The 13,772-nt window shown below is 40.1% G+C and overlaps 1 protein-coding gene across 1 annotated transcript in view; it reads right to left on the reverse strand.

Annotated features, from left to right (window-relative positions):
• ITGA2 (integrin subunit alpha 2) overlaps positions 1 to 13,772 on the reverse strand; it is a gene marked incomplete at both ends in the record, with an annotated part of 107,929 nt that overhangs the window by 75,518 nt on the left and 18,639 nt on the right. The window contains one exon of the mRNA XM_079702707.1: positions 7,235 to 7,355. Within this exon, the coding sequence (XP_079558833.1) occupies positions 7,235 to 7,355 (121 nt within the window). The remainder of the gene's footprint in view (positions 1 to 7,234; positions 7,356 to 13,772) is intronic.

Here is a 13,772-nt window from a genome sequence, read left to right on the forward strand (position 1 = left end):
TCGAGCCCTGGTCCAGGAAGATCCCACATGTCGTGGAGCAACTAAGCCCGTGCGCCACAACTACTGAGCCTGCACTCTAGAGCCCGCAAGCCACAACTACTGAGCCCACGAGCCACAACCACTGAGCCCGCGTGCCTAGAGCTGGTGCTCCGCAACAAGAGAAGCCACCACAATGAGAAGCCCATGCACCTCAACAAAGAGTAGCCCCCGCTCGATGCATCTAGAGGAAGCCCATGCACAGCAATGAAGAGCCAATGCAGCCAAAATAAATAAGTAAATAAGTAAATAAGTAAATAAATAAACAAATAAATTTATAAAAAGTAAAAGCTATACTATATATAGATGGAAGGTTTTTTTGGCTATGGCACTTGTTCATTATATTTCTCCTCTTAAAGAACAAGCATGCACTGGTCCTCACTAGAGCAAGAAAATACATTTCCACAACTGGAAATACCCTCAATTCCCAGACAGTCCTCGTCACACAAGTGATTGCAGTGTCCTAAGGTTTTTGAGTCATATAATGAGCTCAGACGATTCTTGGGACAGGCCCTCAGATGAGACAAACAGAAAGAGTGCATATCACCACAAGCTTCCAGGAAATGACTTTAAACATATCACAATCCTTTGTGTAACTGTTTGTGATAAGGATTGCATCACCTACATTGGAACATCCTGTGTATAAAGTGAGGGCTCCAAAGTGGGATGACCCTTTGTGGGTCTCACTCAGGGGAGGAGAGACCACAGCTTTCCGTGCAGGTAGAGTGCTCTCGTGCTCTATTTGTGAGGTAATCTTGCTTTTAAAGTCATCCAGCTCACGTGAGACCATGAGAAAGTTTCAAGAATTTGCAAAGCTGTATTACTACTGTTTTTAGAATAAAAGTCCACAGTGTCATAAAAGTATATAATAAATAAAACTAGCAAAGGAGTCAAGATTATTTTGTTAAAATCTTGTAGATCCCAGTGCAAAATATGCCTATAAATTCTTAGAAAAATGGGACATATGGAACAGCTAAAGTTGTACTTTAAAAATAGTGGAGTGTGATTTAAGAAAACTCAGACTAGAGCTCTAAGCGAGTTGTCAGAAGGCAAGAAAGGGCTGAAAGATAGAGTCGGGGCTCAACAAGACAGATTGTAAAGAAAGTCCAAGCGAGCAGAGGAAAACACTGCCAAGACAGCAGCTTCACAACAGGCAGTAGGGAGTAAAAACAATAAAGGGATGTGTGTGTGAGTATGTATTACATATATAAAGTCTAAGGGAAAAAGACTCACAGTTTATTAAAGAAATTCATAGTAATATCACTTTCTGTGCCCGAAGTTAACTTGATTAGTATCAGAAGAAAAGTTAATGTTTAAACAGTCTTTCCCACATCTGCTACTCCCATAATGTCTGTGCAATTGTCATAAATTAGGAGTGGGGAAGGGCACAGTGCCAACTGTCAAAGCAAACAGGCAATTCTGGATTCCAAAGTTTCGTATTATGTTCCTTGAGCGGCAGGATTGTGAACGCTGCTGGACCTACCCACGGCCACCCCAGCACTGGAGCGGGAAAGCCCACTCACCTGGACCCTGCTCATCCCTGCCCTCTGGGCAAGGCACCTTGGCAGGGCCAGCTAGTGAGAGAGGCCAGGATGGAACCCTGTCCCTTTAGCGTCCCAGGCCTTGGTTTCTGTCTACTGGCTTCATTCTAAGTCAGCGTTCCCTACTCCAGGTGACAAAGGGTCCTCACAGGCATTCATGCTCCCTTTTGCAGCAGAAGGCTCCAGACAGATCCTAGCTCATCTGGAGCTCTTTCCAATGAATAAATGGGCTGTTGTTGGCTTATCAAATAAGGGCTATAATTTATACCTGTCAACTAAAAAAATTATTCACAACCTAAAAGTTGAGAGTTATGTTTTATCCGGCGGGAAATTTTAGGACTTCCAAGCCCTGGAGGCCGCATCTCAAGTAACCCTGAGAGAACTGCTCCCAGGAGGCGAGGGAGGAGCCAGGATATATACGAGTTTTGCAACAAAGGGCAGGTAGTCTGAACGTCAAAAGATGACTGTTAATTAAAGAAAACCAGATATGTCAAGTTAAAGAATTTAGCTTCTTTAGAAAGCTAACTTTTCAGAAAATTTAGCTTCATTTTCAGAAAATGAGCTTTTAATAGTAAGTTAATATAGCAAGTGACACGAAAGGCACACAAATGCTGTTAACTCTGGGGTTGGCTCTTATGCCTCTGCCACTATTCACGACTGCCTGCTGGGCACATCCATCTTCCTCACTGACTCGACTCCACGTGCCTTAAAGTCAAGGTCTATGTTTTGTACTTCCTGCACCTCACATAGCATCCAGCCTGTGGTGCGTTAGAAAATCATGTCCATGACTCGGATGTTACAAGGCTAGATCAGTGAGGGACCCAGGCTGGCATGCCAGGCCAAGTTCTGTTCTCTTTCCTTTCTGCTTCACACCTTCACAGGCTGTAGCCCTCAGGTAAGATGCTCCCTTCTCTTCTTCCTAGGGATGGGGTATGTACATACCAGCTGGTGGTTATACGGAGGCTTATGGGATGGAAGACCTCAATAAGCCTCATACTACATCTAACCAGAAAGCTCTATACTGGAGCTAAAAGCACCAGCCCAGCCAATAGTAGAGTGCTACCTTGTTGGCCACTAACCATTGTCTTGTGTTTATGTATCTTTCCAGAATGTCATGAGGAGGTCAAGGCAGGATTTAGAAATGCCTGGTGTCCCCGGTCTTGACATAACCCTATCAGCACCAGAATCTCACCATAAACTGTTAACATATTTGTCTTTTAGCAACACTTTGTATGCTTAGAGGGAGTCCTGGAAAGAGAAAGGAGATATGGCTCACTTTGCCAGGACTCTGCCTGCTAGGTTCCTGTCAACTTTGTCCCTTTTGGTCTTAACTTCCAACCTGCAGTGTGGTCAGTGCTTGAGTTGCCTACAGTCCTTGACAGACTTATCATCCCTAACAGCATCTATTGCTAATGGTGCCTCTTTCTCTGTCCAAGAAAAACTGTTACTTAAAAAGAATAACCGCGGGTTCGTGCCCCGGTGCGGGAAGATCCCACATGCCGCGGAGCAGCTGGGCCCGTGAGCCATGACCACTGAGCCTGCACGTCCGGAGCCTGTGCTCCGCAACGGGAGAGGCCACAACAGTGAGAGGCCCACATACCGCAAAAAAAAATAAATAAATAAATAAAAAAGAATAACCTCAAGTTTAATGCCAGGTTGTCCTCAGCAAGGCCACACTTATGAACTGGACCATCAGAGTGCGTCTGAGAGTCTTGTTCAGTACCTACGTAAGTCTGTCTGCTCGAGATCACTTTGTAGACTACCTCGGGTGAATCAGTGGGGACCAGAACTTTCATTCAGTAATTCAACAAGTAATGAGTGACCCCTCTGCTCGATGCCAGGTGCCACTCTGGGTTCTGAGCACGTACCAGTGCACAAAGCAATGTCCCTACCCTCGGAGACAGAGCAGAAGATGCATAATGAGCATATAAACATATAAAGATAATTTCAGATAGTAATAACTGCTATTTAGAAAATAAACCAACATAAAAGGCTAGAGAGTGACTGGGAGGTTGTGAAGTGCTGATTCAGACAGGCTGGCTCTGAAAGGTCTCTCTGAGCAGGAGGCATTTGAGCAAAACTGAGAAATAAGACCCAAAATCTTGGGAAGACTGTCCCTTCCAGGAGAAAAGCGTGTGCACCGAAGCTCTGAAGCAGGAATGAGTTAACAATATTCTCCCACCTGTTCACCTCCACTCTTAAGACCCACCCCATGATTCACCTCCTCCAAGATGCCTTCTGTGACACACTACCCGTATGAGTGATAATTTCATTTTGTTTCCCCACCATACAGACAGGCACGCTTCAAAATGTGGATAATTTGGATTCTGAGTGTTTCTTTGAATTCCATTTTTTAGAGCACCAGACATAAGTACACACAGGAAAAAGGGTATGAAAGATGGAATATTGCCTGCCATATCAGTAAACAAAGGATGCCACAGTCATCAGCATTGCAGCCACAGCCAATGATGAGCTGGTGAGCCCTGAGGGCACAGGAAGGAAAGAATACCTGCCATCTAGCAGCCAACAAGCTGCAGCCACTCCCTTCGGTGAGCCCTGAGGAAACGCAGGGTAGGAAAACACAGGATACTGGCCCCAGATAGCTGAGGTGCACATCAAAGGAATGATTTCAGTGAGTTCAGATTCTTGCATCTTCCGTACATAGAAAAGCGCTAAATCCTTTAACTTGACATATCTGGTATTCTTTAATTAACAGTCATCTTTTTTTTTTTAATTAATTTATTTATTTATTTATTTTTACATCTTTATTGGAGTATAATTGCTTTACAATGGTGTGTTAGTTTCTGCTTTATAACAAAGTGAATCAGTCATACATATACATCTGTTCCCATATCTCTTCCCTCTTGCATCTCCCTCCCTCCCACCCTCCCTATCCCACCCCTCTAGGTGGTCACAGAGCACCGAGCTGATCTCCCTGTGCTATGCGGCTGCTTCCCACTAGCTATCTATTTTACGTTTGGTAGTGTATATATGACCATGACACTCTCTCACTTCATCCCAGCTTACCCTTCCCCCTCCCCCTATCCTCAAGTCCATTCTCTAGTAGGTCTGTGTCTTTATTCCCGTCTTACCCCTACGTTCTTCATGACTTTTTTTTTTTTTAGATTCCATATATATGTGTTAGCATACGGTATTTGTCTTTCTCTTTCTGACTTACTTCACTCTGTACGACAGACTCTAGGTCCATCCACCTCACTACAAATAACTCAATTTCGTTTCTTTTAATGGCTGAGTAATATTCCGTCGTATATATGTGCCACATACTCTTTATCCATTCATCCGATGATGGACACTTAGGTTGCTTCCATCTCCTGGCTATTGTAAACAGAGCTGCAATGAACATTTTGGTACATGACTCTTTTTGAATTATGGTTTTCTCAGGGTGTATGCCTAGTAGTGGGATTGCTGGGTCATATGGTATTTCTATTTTTATTTATTTATTTATTTATTTATTTATTTTCTGGTACGTGGGCCTCTCACTGTTGTGGCCTCTCCCGTTGCGGAGCACAGGCTCCGGATGCGCAGGCTCAGCGGCCATGGCTCACGGGCCCAGCCGCTCCGCGGCATGTGGGATATTCCTGGACCAGGGCACAAACCCGTGTCCCCTGCATCGGCAGGTGGACTCTCAACCACTGCACCACCAGGGAAGCCCTATTTTTAGTTTTTTAAGGAACCTCCATACTGTTCTCCATAGTGGCTGTACCAATTCACATTCCCACCAGCAGTGCAAGGGTGTTCCCTTTTCTCCACACCCTCTCCAGCATTTACTGTTTCTAGATTTTTTGATGATGGCCATTCTGACTGGTGTGAGATGACATCTCATTGTAATTTTGATTTGCATTTCTCTAGTAATTAGTGATGTTGAGCATTCTTTCATGTGTTTGCTGGCAATCTGTATATCTTCTTTGGAGAAATGTCTATTTAGGTCTTCTGCCCATTTTTGGATTGGGTTGTTTGTTTTTTTGTTATTGAGCTGCATGAGCTGCTTGTAAATTTTGGAGATTAATCCTTTGTCAGTTGCTTCATTTGCAAATATTTTCTCCCACTCTTGTTTATGGTTTCCTTTGCTGTGCAAAAGCTTTGAAGTTTCATTAGGTCCCATTTGTTTATTTTTGTTTTTATTTCCATTACTCTAGGAGGCGGGTCAAAAAGGATCTTGCTGTGATTTATGTCATAGAGTGTTCTGCCTATGTTTTCCTCTAAGACTTTGATAGTTTCTGGCCTTACATTTAGGTCTTTAATCCATTTTGAGCTTATTTTTGTGTATGGTGTTAGGGAGTGTTCTAATCTCATACTTTTACATGTACCTGTCCAGTTTTCCCAGCACCACTTATTGAAGAGGCTGTCCTTTCTCCACTGTACATTCCTGCCTCCTTTATCAAAGATAAAGTGAACATATGTGTGTGGGTTTCTCTCTGGGCTTTCTATCCTGTTCCATTGATCTATCTTTCTGTTTTTGTGCCAGTACCATACTGTCTTGATTACTGTAGCTTTGTAGTATAGTCTGAAGTCAGGGAGCCTGATTCCTCCTGCTCCGTTTATCGTTCTCAAGATTGCTTTGGCTATTCGGGGTCTTTTGTGTTTCCATACAAATTGTGAAATTTTTTGCTCTAGTTCTGTGAAAAATGCCAGTGGTAGTTTGACAGGGATTGCATTGAATCTATAGATTGCTTTGGGTAGTAGAGTCATTTTCACAATGTTGATTCTTCCAATCCAAGAACATGGTATGTCTCTCCATCTGTTTGTATCATCTTTAATTTCTTTCATCAGTGTCTTATAATTTTCTGCATACAGGGTTTTTGTCTCCTTAGGTAGGTTTATTCCTAGGTATTTTATTCTTTTCGTTCTTTTGACGTTCAGACTACCTGCCCTTTGTTGCAAAACTCGTATATATCCTGGCTCCCCCCTCGCCTCCTGGGAGCAGTTCTCTCAGGGTTACTTGAGATGTGGCCTCCAGGGCTTGAAGTTCTAAAATTTCCCACCGGATAAAACGTAACTCTCAACTTTTAGGTTGTGAATAATTTTTTTAGTTGACAGGTATAAATTATAGCCCTTATTTGATAAGCCAACAACAGCCCATTTATTCATTGGAAAGAGCTCCAGATGAGCTAGGATCTGTCTGGAGCCTTCTGCTTCAAAAGGGAGTATGAATGCTTGTGAGGACCCTTTGTCACCTGGAGTAGGGAACGCTGACTTAGAGTGAAGCCAGTAGACAAAGCTTTGCTGAAGGAGAAAATTTAGGGAACAATTCTACCATCTAGAAATGGTCCAGCGGCAGCACTAGCCAGCTGAGCATTTACAAAGCCTAATGGATATTAGTTTACAGAGTAAGAAAGGAAGACAAATGTATTTATCTACCTATCTATCTAACATTAAATGGTCAAAATCTGGTATTATGAATTTACTATGGAATATTTATAGAAAATTTTCTATCTAGGTTTAAAAAAGGTACCTTTATGCCATCCCATTAATTATTAATCTGAGAGTTACCAACTCCCAAAGAAAAATCCTTCATTTACGGATATTTGAGGACTACCCATTAGTAACATATACATGCACCAATTTGAACAAGCAATTGTAGTCAAATATTAAATTTAGTGTTTTTACTGAAGTGATAAAGAAGAGACTATTCTTACCAGTTGCCTTCTGGATTTATGAACTGCTGCACTGCATAGCCAAACTGTTCACTTGAAGGACCAGAAAATATCTTTGCTTCCAGGAGACCAACATTGTACGCCACACAGCAATTTAAAATGCCTATGAAGGAAAAATAAAAACGTAGTCCATATTTACAATTTGTGAATGTAAGTTTGTAATACAATTATCAAAGGCCACTTTTAAAAAAAAGTGTTTGAAGTAATAATTATTCTCTTTATCAATGTTTACCAAGAAATAGAGGCTACTGATTTTTAAGTACTAATTTGGGGCTCTGACACCATGCTAAGTACTTTACTTCCATGATTCATTATTTCATTCATCTTCATAGCAATCCTAAAATATGACTTTTTTTTTTTTTTTTTCCAGCCACACAGCACGGCTTGCAGGATCTCACTTCCCCAACCAGGGATCAAACCTGTGTCCACTGCAACAGAAGCATGGAGTCCTAAGCACTGGACAGCCAGGGAATTCCCTGATTGCTAATATTATATTTGTTTTGCAGAAATTTCTGAGGTTCCTGGAGATAAGTGTGTCTCACAGGTAGAAAGTGATAAGGGAAGGGCAGGATTTGAACACGGGGCTGTCTGATTGAAGAGCTTGAACTCTTAAACAACATATTACCTCTAGGGATTAAGTAACTTCAGTTCTATTTGTCCTTCCTAATGCAAAACTCTAAACCACCCAAGGGCAGGGTTGGAAGGTTATCTTCTATTTCTTCTGAATCTCCCTGAAGATCTTGACACGAACTCTATATGAAATGTCTGTTGAAAAAGCATTGCTGACTACATCAAAGGAGGTAAAAAAAAAATCACAGCTGCTTGAAAATTGTATCATTTTTTTCAGAAAGGATCATTTCTGAGAATGAAAATGTAAGGGAAAGGGGTCATATCTTTTATTCCAGCAGGAACTGCAGAAGTGGTTTTGCTTTTTGATGCTTCTTTCTGAGTGTTCGAGAAATGATATTCATTTTCAAAAACAACAAAGGCCTTGATAGGATAAAGCCTGGATAGACCTCTTTAAAAAACCTTGTTTGTGATGGAAAGGGAAAGAGGGTAAAGAGTAAGGTTGATGAAGTCTCCCCCTCTGACACTGACAGCATTAATGCTGGTCATCCTACATTCTAGAGAAAGAAGGTTGTGTGGATATTAACGTTCTCTATGGAGATGGGAACAGGCTTCAAGCTGTTTGAGATCAGTAGTTACCTTAGCAGACACTGAAGGCAGAGTGGACTTTTCAAAACTGACATCAAAGTTCCATTAATATGTGTTTTCACAAAGGAATAACCCACTTTCTGGGCCACATTGAAAGTGCACAGTATTCCATAAATCTATTGTTTCAGGCATTGAAAGGATGGAGGAAAAGGGCTGGCTCTTCCATTATGCCCATGTACTTCTGGGGACAGATTCTGAAATGTGCTCCAAAGGAATAATGAGGTCAGTGATGAAGCTTTGGGGACTTAAAGTAGTTGACGTGCCTCTTTACCTGCCAAAATCATTCTACTGCGGATTTGTTCACTCGAGTACTCAGCTCACTATTATTTTTTAGAAATAAATGTGCTGCCAGGAAGAGAAGGACAAATCATAATTTTCAAATACTCTGTAGCAAAATCTACACAGCTTCACATTTGCAAATTTTCTCCTTAATATCTATTTTTGATATGCACCACTGCTTCTTTATACTTTTCAGGAAATAAAATGCAAACGAAAATAATGTAGCAAAGTAAGCAGAGAACCAGAACTGACATTCAGAATATTGGTGTTTCCAATCAACAGTTTAACTTTACCCCATAGTGCAGAACTCAATAAATCCTATTTAAATACGTTACCAATTATCTAACAAACTAGTAAAAGCTTGGGGGGGTGATATCAAACTGTCTCCTCTTTTAAAATATCTTTTGCTAGAAAGATCACATATGGTCATATATATAATGACCTCATTTTTTTCCCCATTAATTAGACCTTGGCAGATCACAGCATGACATGAAATCACGATGGAGTCCATTTTATCACGTAGCAGTTAAATTTTATTATATATATGCACAAATGTGTGTATACATACTTATATGTATATACTATGTGTATACGTACATATATGCATGTGTATATACACACATATATAAACTATTAGTTAAAAATGTAAATCATATCATTTCATCTCTCTGCTTAAAATACCCCAATGTCTGAGAATAAAATCCAATTTCCTTACCACAGTTTCAAAAGCCCTTCATGATCTGGCCCTTGTGTATCTGGTGACTTTCACTTTCCACCACTGTCCTCGCTCACTGTGTTCCAGCCACACTGGCTCTCCTTCTGTCCCTTGAACACATCCAGTTCATTCTGCTTATGGCCTTTGCAGCGGCTTGACCCACTGCCTACAGCACTCTTCCCCACTCGGTATTTGTGTCCTGCCACCTATTCACCATTTAAGTCTTTGCTCAAGTCTCTGCTGTTCTCGTAGAGACCTCCCCTCCCTCCTCTACCAGCAACATCCATCATCATTACCCCAATATCGCAGCGCTTATCATCTGAAGTGATCTTATGTATCTGCATTGTTTTGTGTCTCTCTGCCTACTAAAATCTAAGCGACTTGAGAGCTCAGATCTTATTTCTTTTATTCACTCCTATTTTCCCAGCACCTAGGGTAATATTTGTTGAATGAAATGAATGTTTAATGAATATGTGTTCTTTGATAATGATTTGGAATATAGACAAAATTAGGGGGAGAAAGATCACTCATAATCATATCATTCTCATGCAAGGGCAGTTCATTTCCTTCCAGTATTTTTTCCCTCTAATATTTAAACCATAATGTATATTCCAATTTGTAGCCTACTATTACTTAATGCTTCTGTTTGTCCGCCTATGTCAGAATCATCTTGATTCATTTGATCCCCACCAACCTTGTGAAACAGCAAAACCTAGCTATTATTACCAATGTACAAATATGGAAACTGCAACTCATGGAGATTAGATGTCTTTCTTGCTCAGTGTCACATAATTGGTAGTTGATATCTGAGTCTTGGTCTGGCTCATCTTCTCAAACTTATTGTCCAGAATTTCCATTCATAAACGGTCTGCTCATTTTTCTCACAAAACATGTCCTTCTCCATCACCATTCCTTCATTCCATTGATACTAAACCTCTTCTTTCCTGTACTTCAATCCTTCCCTCAAGAGCCTGCCACTTTTGATAAATCTGGACAATCTCAGTTCACTATACTTATTTTCCTCAAATATATATTTAAAACTCACTATGCCACCATTTCACACTTTGCCTATGATAGCTAATTAGCTTCTAAAAATTTAATGTAAGTATTCTGTCTAATTCAATGTCTATTTCCTCTTTACAATCTCACTGGTCATAGTAATGTGTTCCTATGTCTGTTCTCATAAATTAACTGAATCATATGGAAAATAACAACCCTATTTGGTTCATTGGGTTGCCTTACCCCCCAAACATGCCCACACACTAAGAAATGAATCACTCAAAAAATATTTATCCAACTCCTTTGTGCGAGGCATTTTCTTAGGTCCTGGAGATATAGCAATGAACAGAACAGACAAGATCTCTGCTGTCTTTGAGCTTCCATTCTTGTAACTGGAATAAAATAATGAACAGTTATATCATCATGGGATAAGTATTAAATTTCAGAAAGCTAAAACAACCCTGATCCAAAAGTTGAGAAGAGGGTACATCTGAGTTTGAAGGCTTCATAGAAGAGGTGGCAATCCATGGACCTTGGAGGATGAGCTGGAATTCACTGCATAAAGAGGAAGGCCAAGGTCATTCCAGGCCCAACGAACATGCTGCTCAGTATGATGGAGAAGTGAAAGAGAAAAGTATGGGGACGGTGAGAAACTGGCCCAGCAAGTCATAAATTATTAATTTATACATTCCAGGTCTATATTAGATGCAGTGAGTTTCAAGGTGACTTCAGCCTTGTCCTGTCAGGGTCATGTCAGAGTGTAACTCTTCCCTCCTGTCCTCATGCAGATGCCTGTGAATGCAGTAATAGTGCAGCAAAGTACTTATCCAAGGTGACCTTGCTGTATATTTGTTGATAGTAACCGAGCCCAAGTATTCAGTGAATCTCACAAAACCTACTGTGAAAATAAGCAATGTATGTCCTGGAGGGTTAACTAATTTCCTCTCTGTCCGCAAATAAAAGGGTGTCGTGTTTCATCCTTGATTATAACCTGGCTTGTTGTCATTTTTATATCCACAGGCAAACCAGATAGTTAAGCACACATTGATTAATGCAAACTTCTTTTTTCTTCCACTCATTAAAAAATTTTATAGCGCCTCCTGCCCTGAGAGTTCCTGATCATCTCTGAAACAGATTTCTGGGAAACTTTAATAATTAAGAATTAGTTTAAGCAAAAATGGAGTTCATTCTCCCACTTTATTCTGGAACCTGATTTTAAATTATACGATAATTCAAAAGAGAAATAAATATATGTTTGGTAATGAGACAGTCAACCCAGTTTTGTTCTCAATATGTAGTGAAGCTCAGAAAGGAACAAAATCTTCAGAAAACAAGGGCAGAAATAAATGTATTAAACAAAATATATCATTCTATATTCAACACAAAATTTTGTCAGGAAGTGTCTTGATTTCCATGATATCATTGTCAGAGCTCAATGACACATATTTGTAGTAGAAGATGGTAGGAAAGTTTAATTTGTGTGGCTAATGCAAAACTTAAGCATATCTACATACATTGAAGGGCAGGTGGGGCTGCCTTTTCCCGGAAGGGGTTCATTTGCAAAAAGATCCAGAGAGTTAAAGGGCAAAAAAATTTCATGTTAAGAGAAGAGAATTAAGGCCAAAAGCAAGAGGTAGAATTGGGAAGAGAGGAGTATTTTTAACTAGGACTCTCTTATTTCATTCTGGCCCATTCCTGCAGATGTATGCTGGCATTTTTGAGAGGAAGTGTCTGTTAAGTAGTAAACAAAAATATAAGAACTCTTTTAGTTATAAAATAAGTCAGGGGGATGTAAGGTACAGCATGGTGACTATAGTTAATAATACTGTATTGTATGTTTGAATGTTGCTAAGAGAATAGATCTTAAAAGCTCTCAACACAAGAAAAAAATTTGTAATTATGTGTGGTAACAGATGTTAACTAGACTTATTGTGGAAATCATTTTGCAATATATACATGTATCAAATCATTGTGTTGAAAACAAACAACCCAATCAAAAATGGGCAGAAGACCTAAATAGACATTTCTCCAAAGAAGACATACAGATGGCCAAGAAGCACCTGAAAAGCTGCTCAACATCACTAATTATTAGAGAAATGCAAATTAAAACTACAATGAGGTATCACCTCACACCAATCAGAATGGCCATCATCAAAAAATCTACAAACAATAAATGCTGGAGAGGGTGTGAAGAAAGGGAACCCTCCTACACTGTTGCTGGGAATGTAAAGTGATACAACCACTATGGAGAACAGTATGGAGGTTCCTTAAAAAACTAAATATAGGGCTTCCCTGGTGGCACAGTGGTTAAGAATCTGCCTGCCAATGTAGGGGACATGGGATCAAGCCCTGGTCCGGGAAGATCCCACATGCCATGGAGCAACTAAGCCCGTGTGCTACAACTACTGAGCCTGTGCTCTAGAGCCCGCAAGCCACAACTACTGAGCCTGTGTGCCACAACTACTGAAGCCCGTGTGCCTAGAGCTCGTGCTCCACAGCGAGAGAAGCCACCGCAATGAGTAGCCCGCGCACTGCAACAAAGAGTAGCCCCCCCTTGCAGCAACTAGAGAAAGCCCGCACATAGCAACAAAGACCCAACGCAGGCATAAAAAAACAAAAACAAAAACAAAACTAAATATAAAACTACCATATGATCCAGCAATCCCACAACCGGGCATATATCTGGAGAAAATCATAATTTGAAAAGATACACGCACCCCGATGTTCCCTGCAGCACTATTTACAATAGGAAAGACATGTAAACAATCTAAATGTCCATCAACAGAGGAATGGATAAAAAAGGTGTGGTACATATATAGAATGGAATATTACTCAGCCATAAAAAAGAACAAAATAATGCCATTTGCAGCAACATGGATGAACCTAGAGATTTTCATACTAAGTAATGTCAGACAGAAAGACAGATATCATATGATATCACTTACATGTGGAATCTAATAAAAAATGATACAAATAAACTTATTTATGAAACAGAAACTGACTCACAGATCTCAAAATCAAACATATGGTTACCAAAGGGGAAATGTGGGGGGAAAGTGATAAATTAGAAGATTGGGATTAACATATACACATTACTATATATAAAATAGATAACTAATAAGGACCCACTGATTAGCACAGGGAACTCTACTCAGTATTCTGTAATAACCTACATGGGAAAAGAATCTGAAAAAGGATGGAGATATATATATATATATATATATATATATATATATTTGATTCACTTTGCTGTACACCAGAAACTAACATAATATTAAGTCAAATATACTCCAATAAAAATTCTAAAAGTTA

This window comes from Hyperoodon ampullatus (assembly GCF_949752795.1).
Source record: "Hyperoodon ampullatus genome assembly, chromosome: 4".
NCBI lineage: Eukaryota > Metazoa > Chordata > Mammalia > Artiodactyla > Ziphiidae > Hyperoodon > Hyperoodon ampullatus.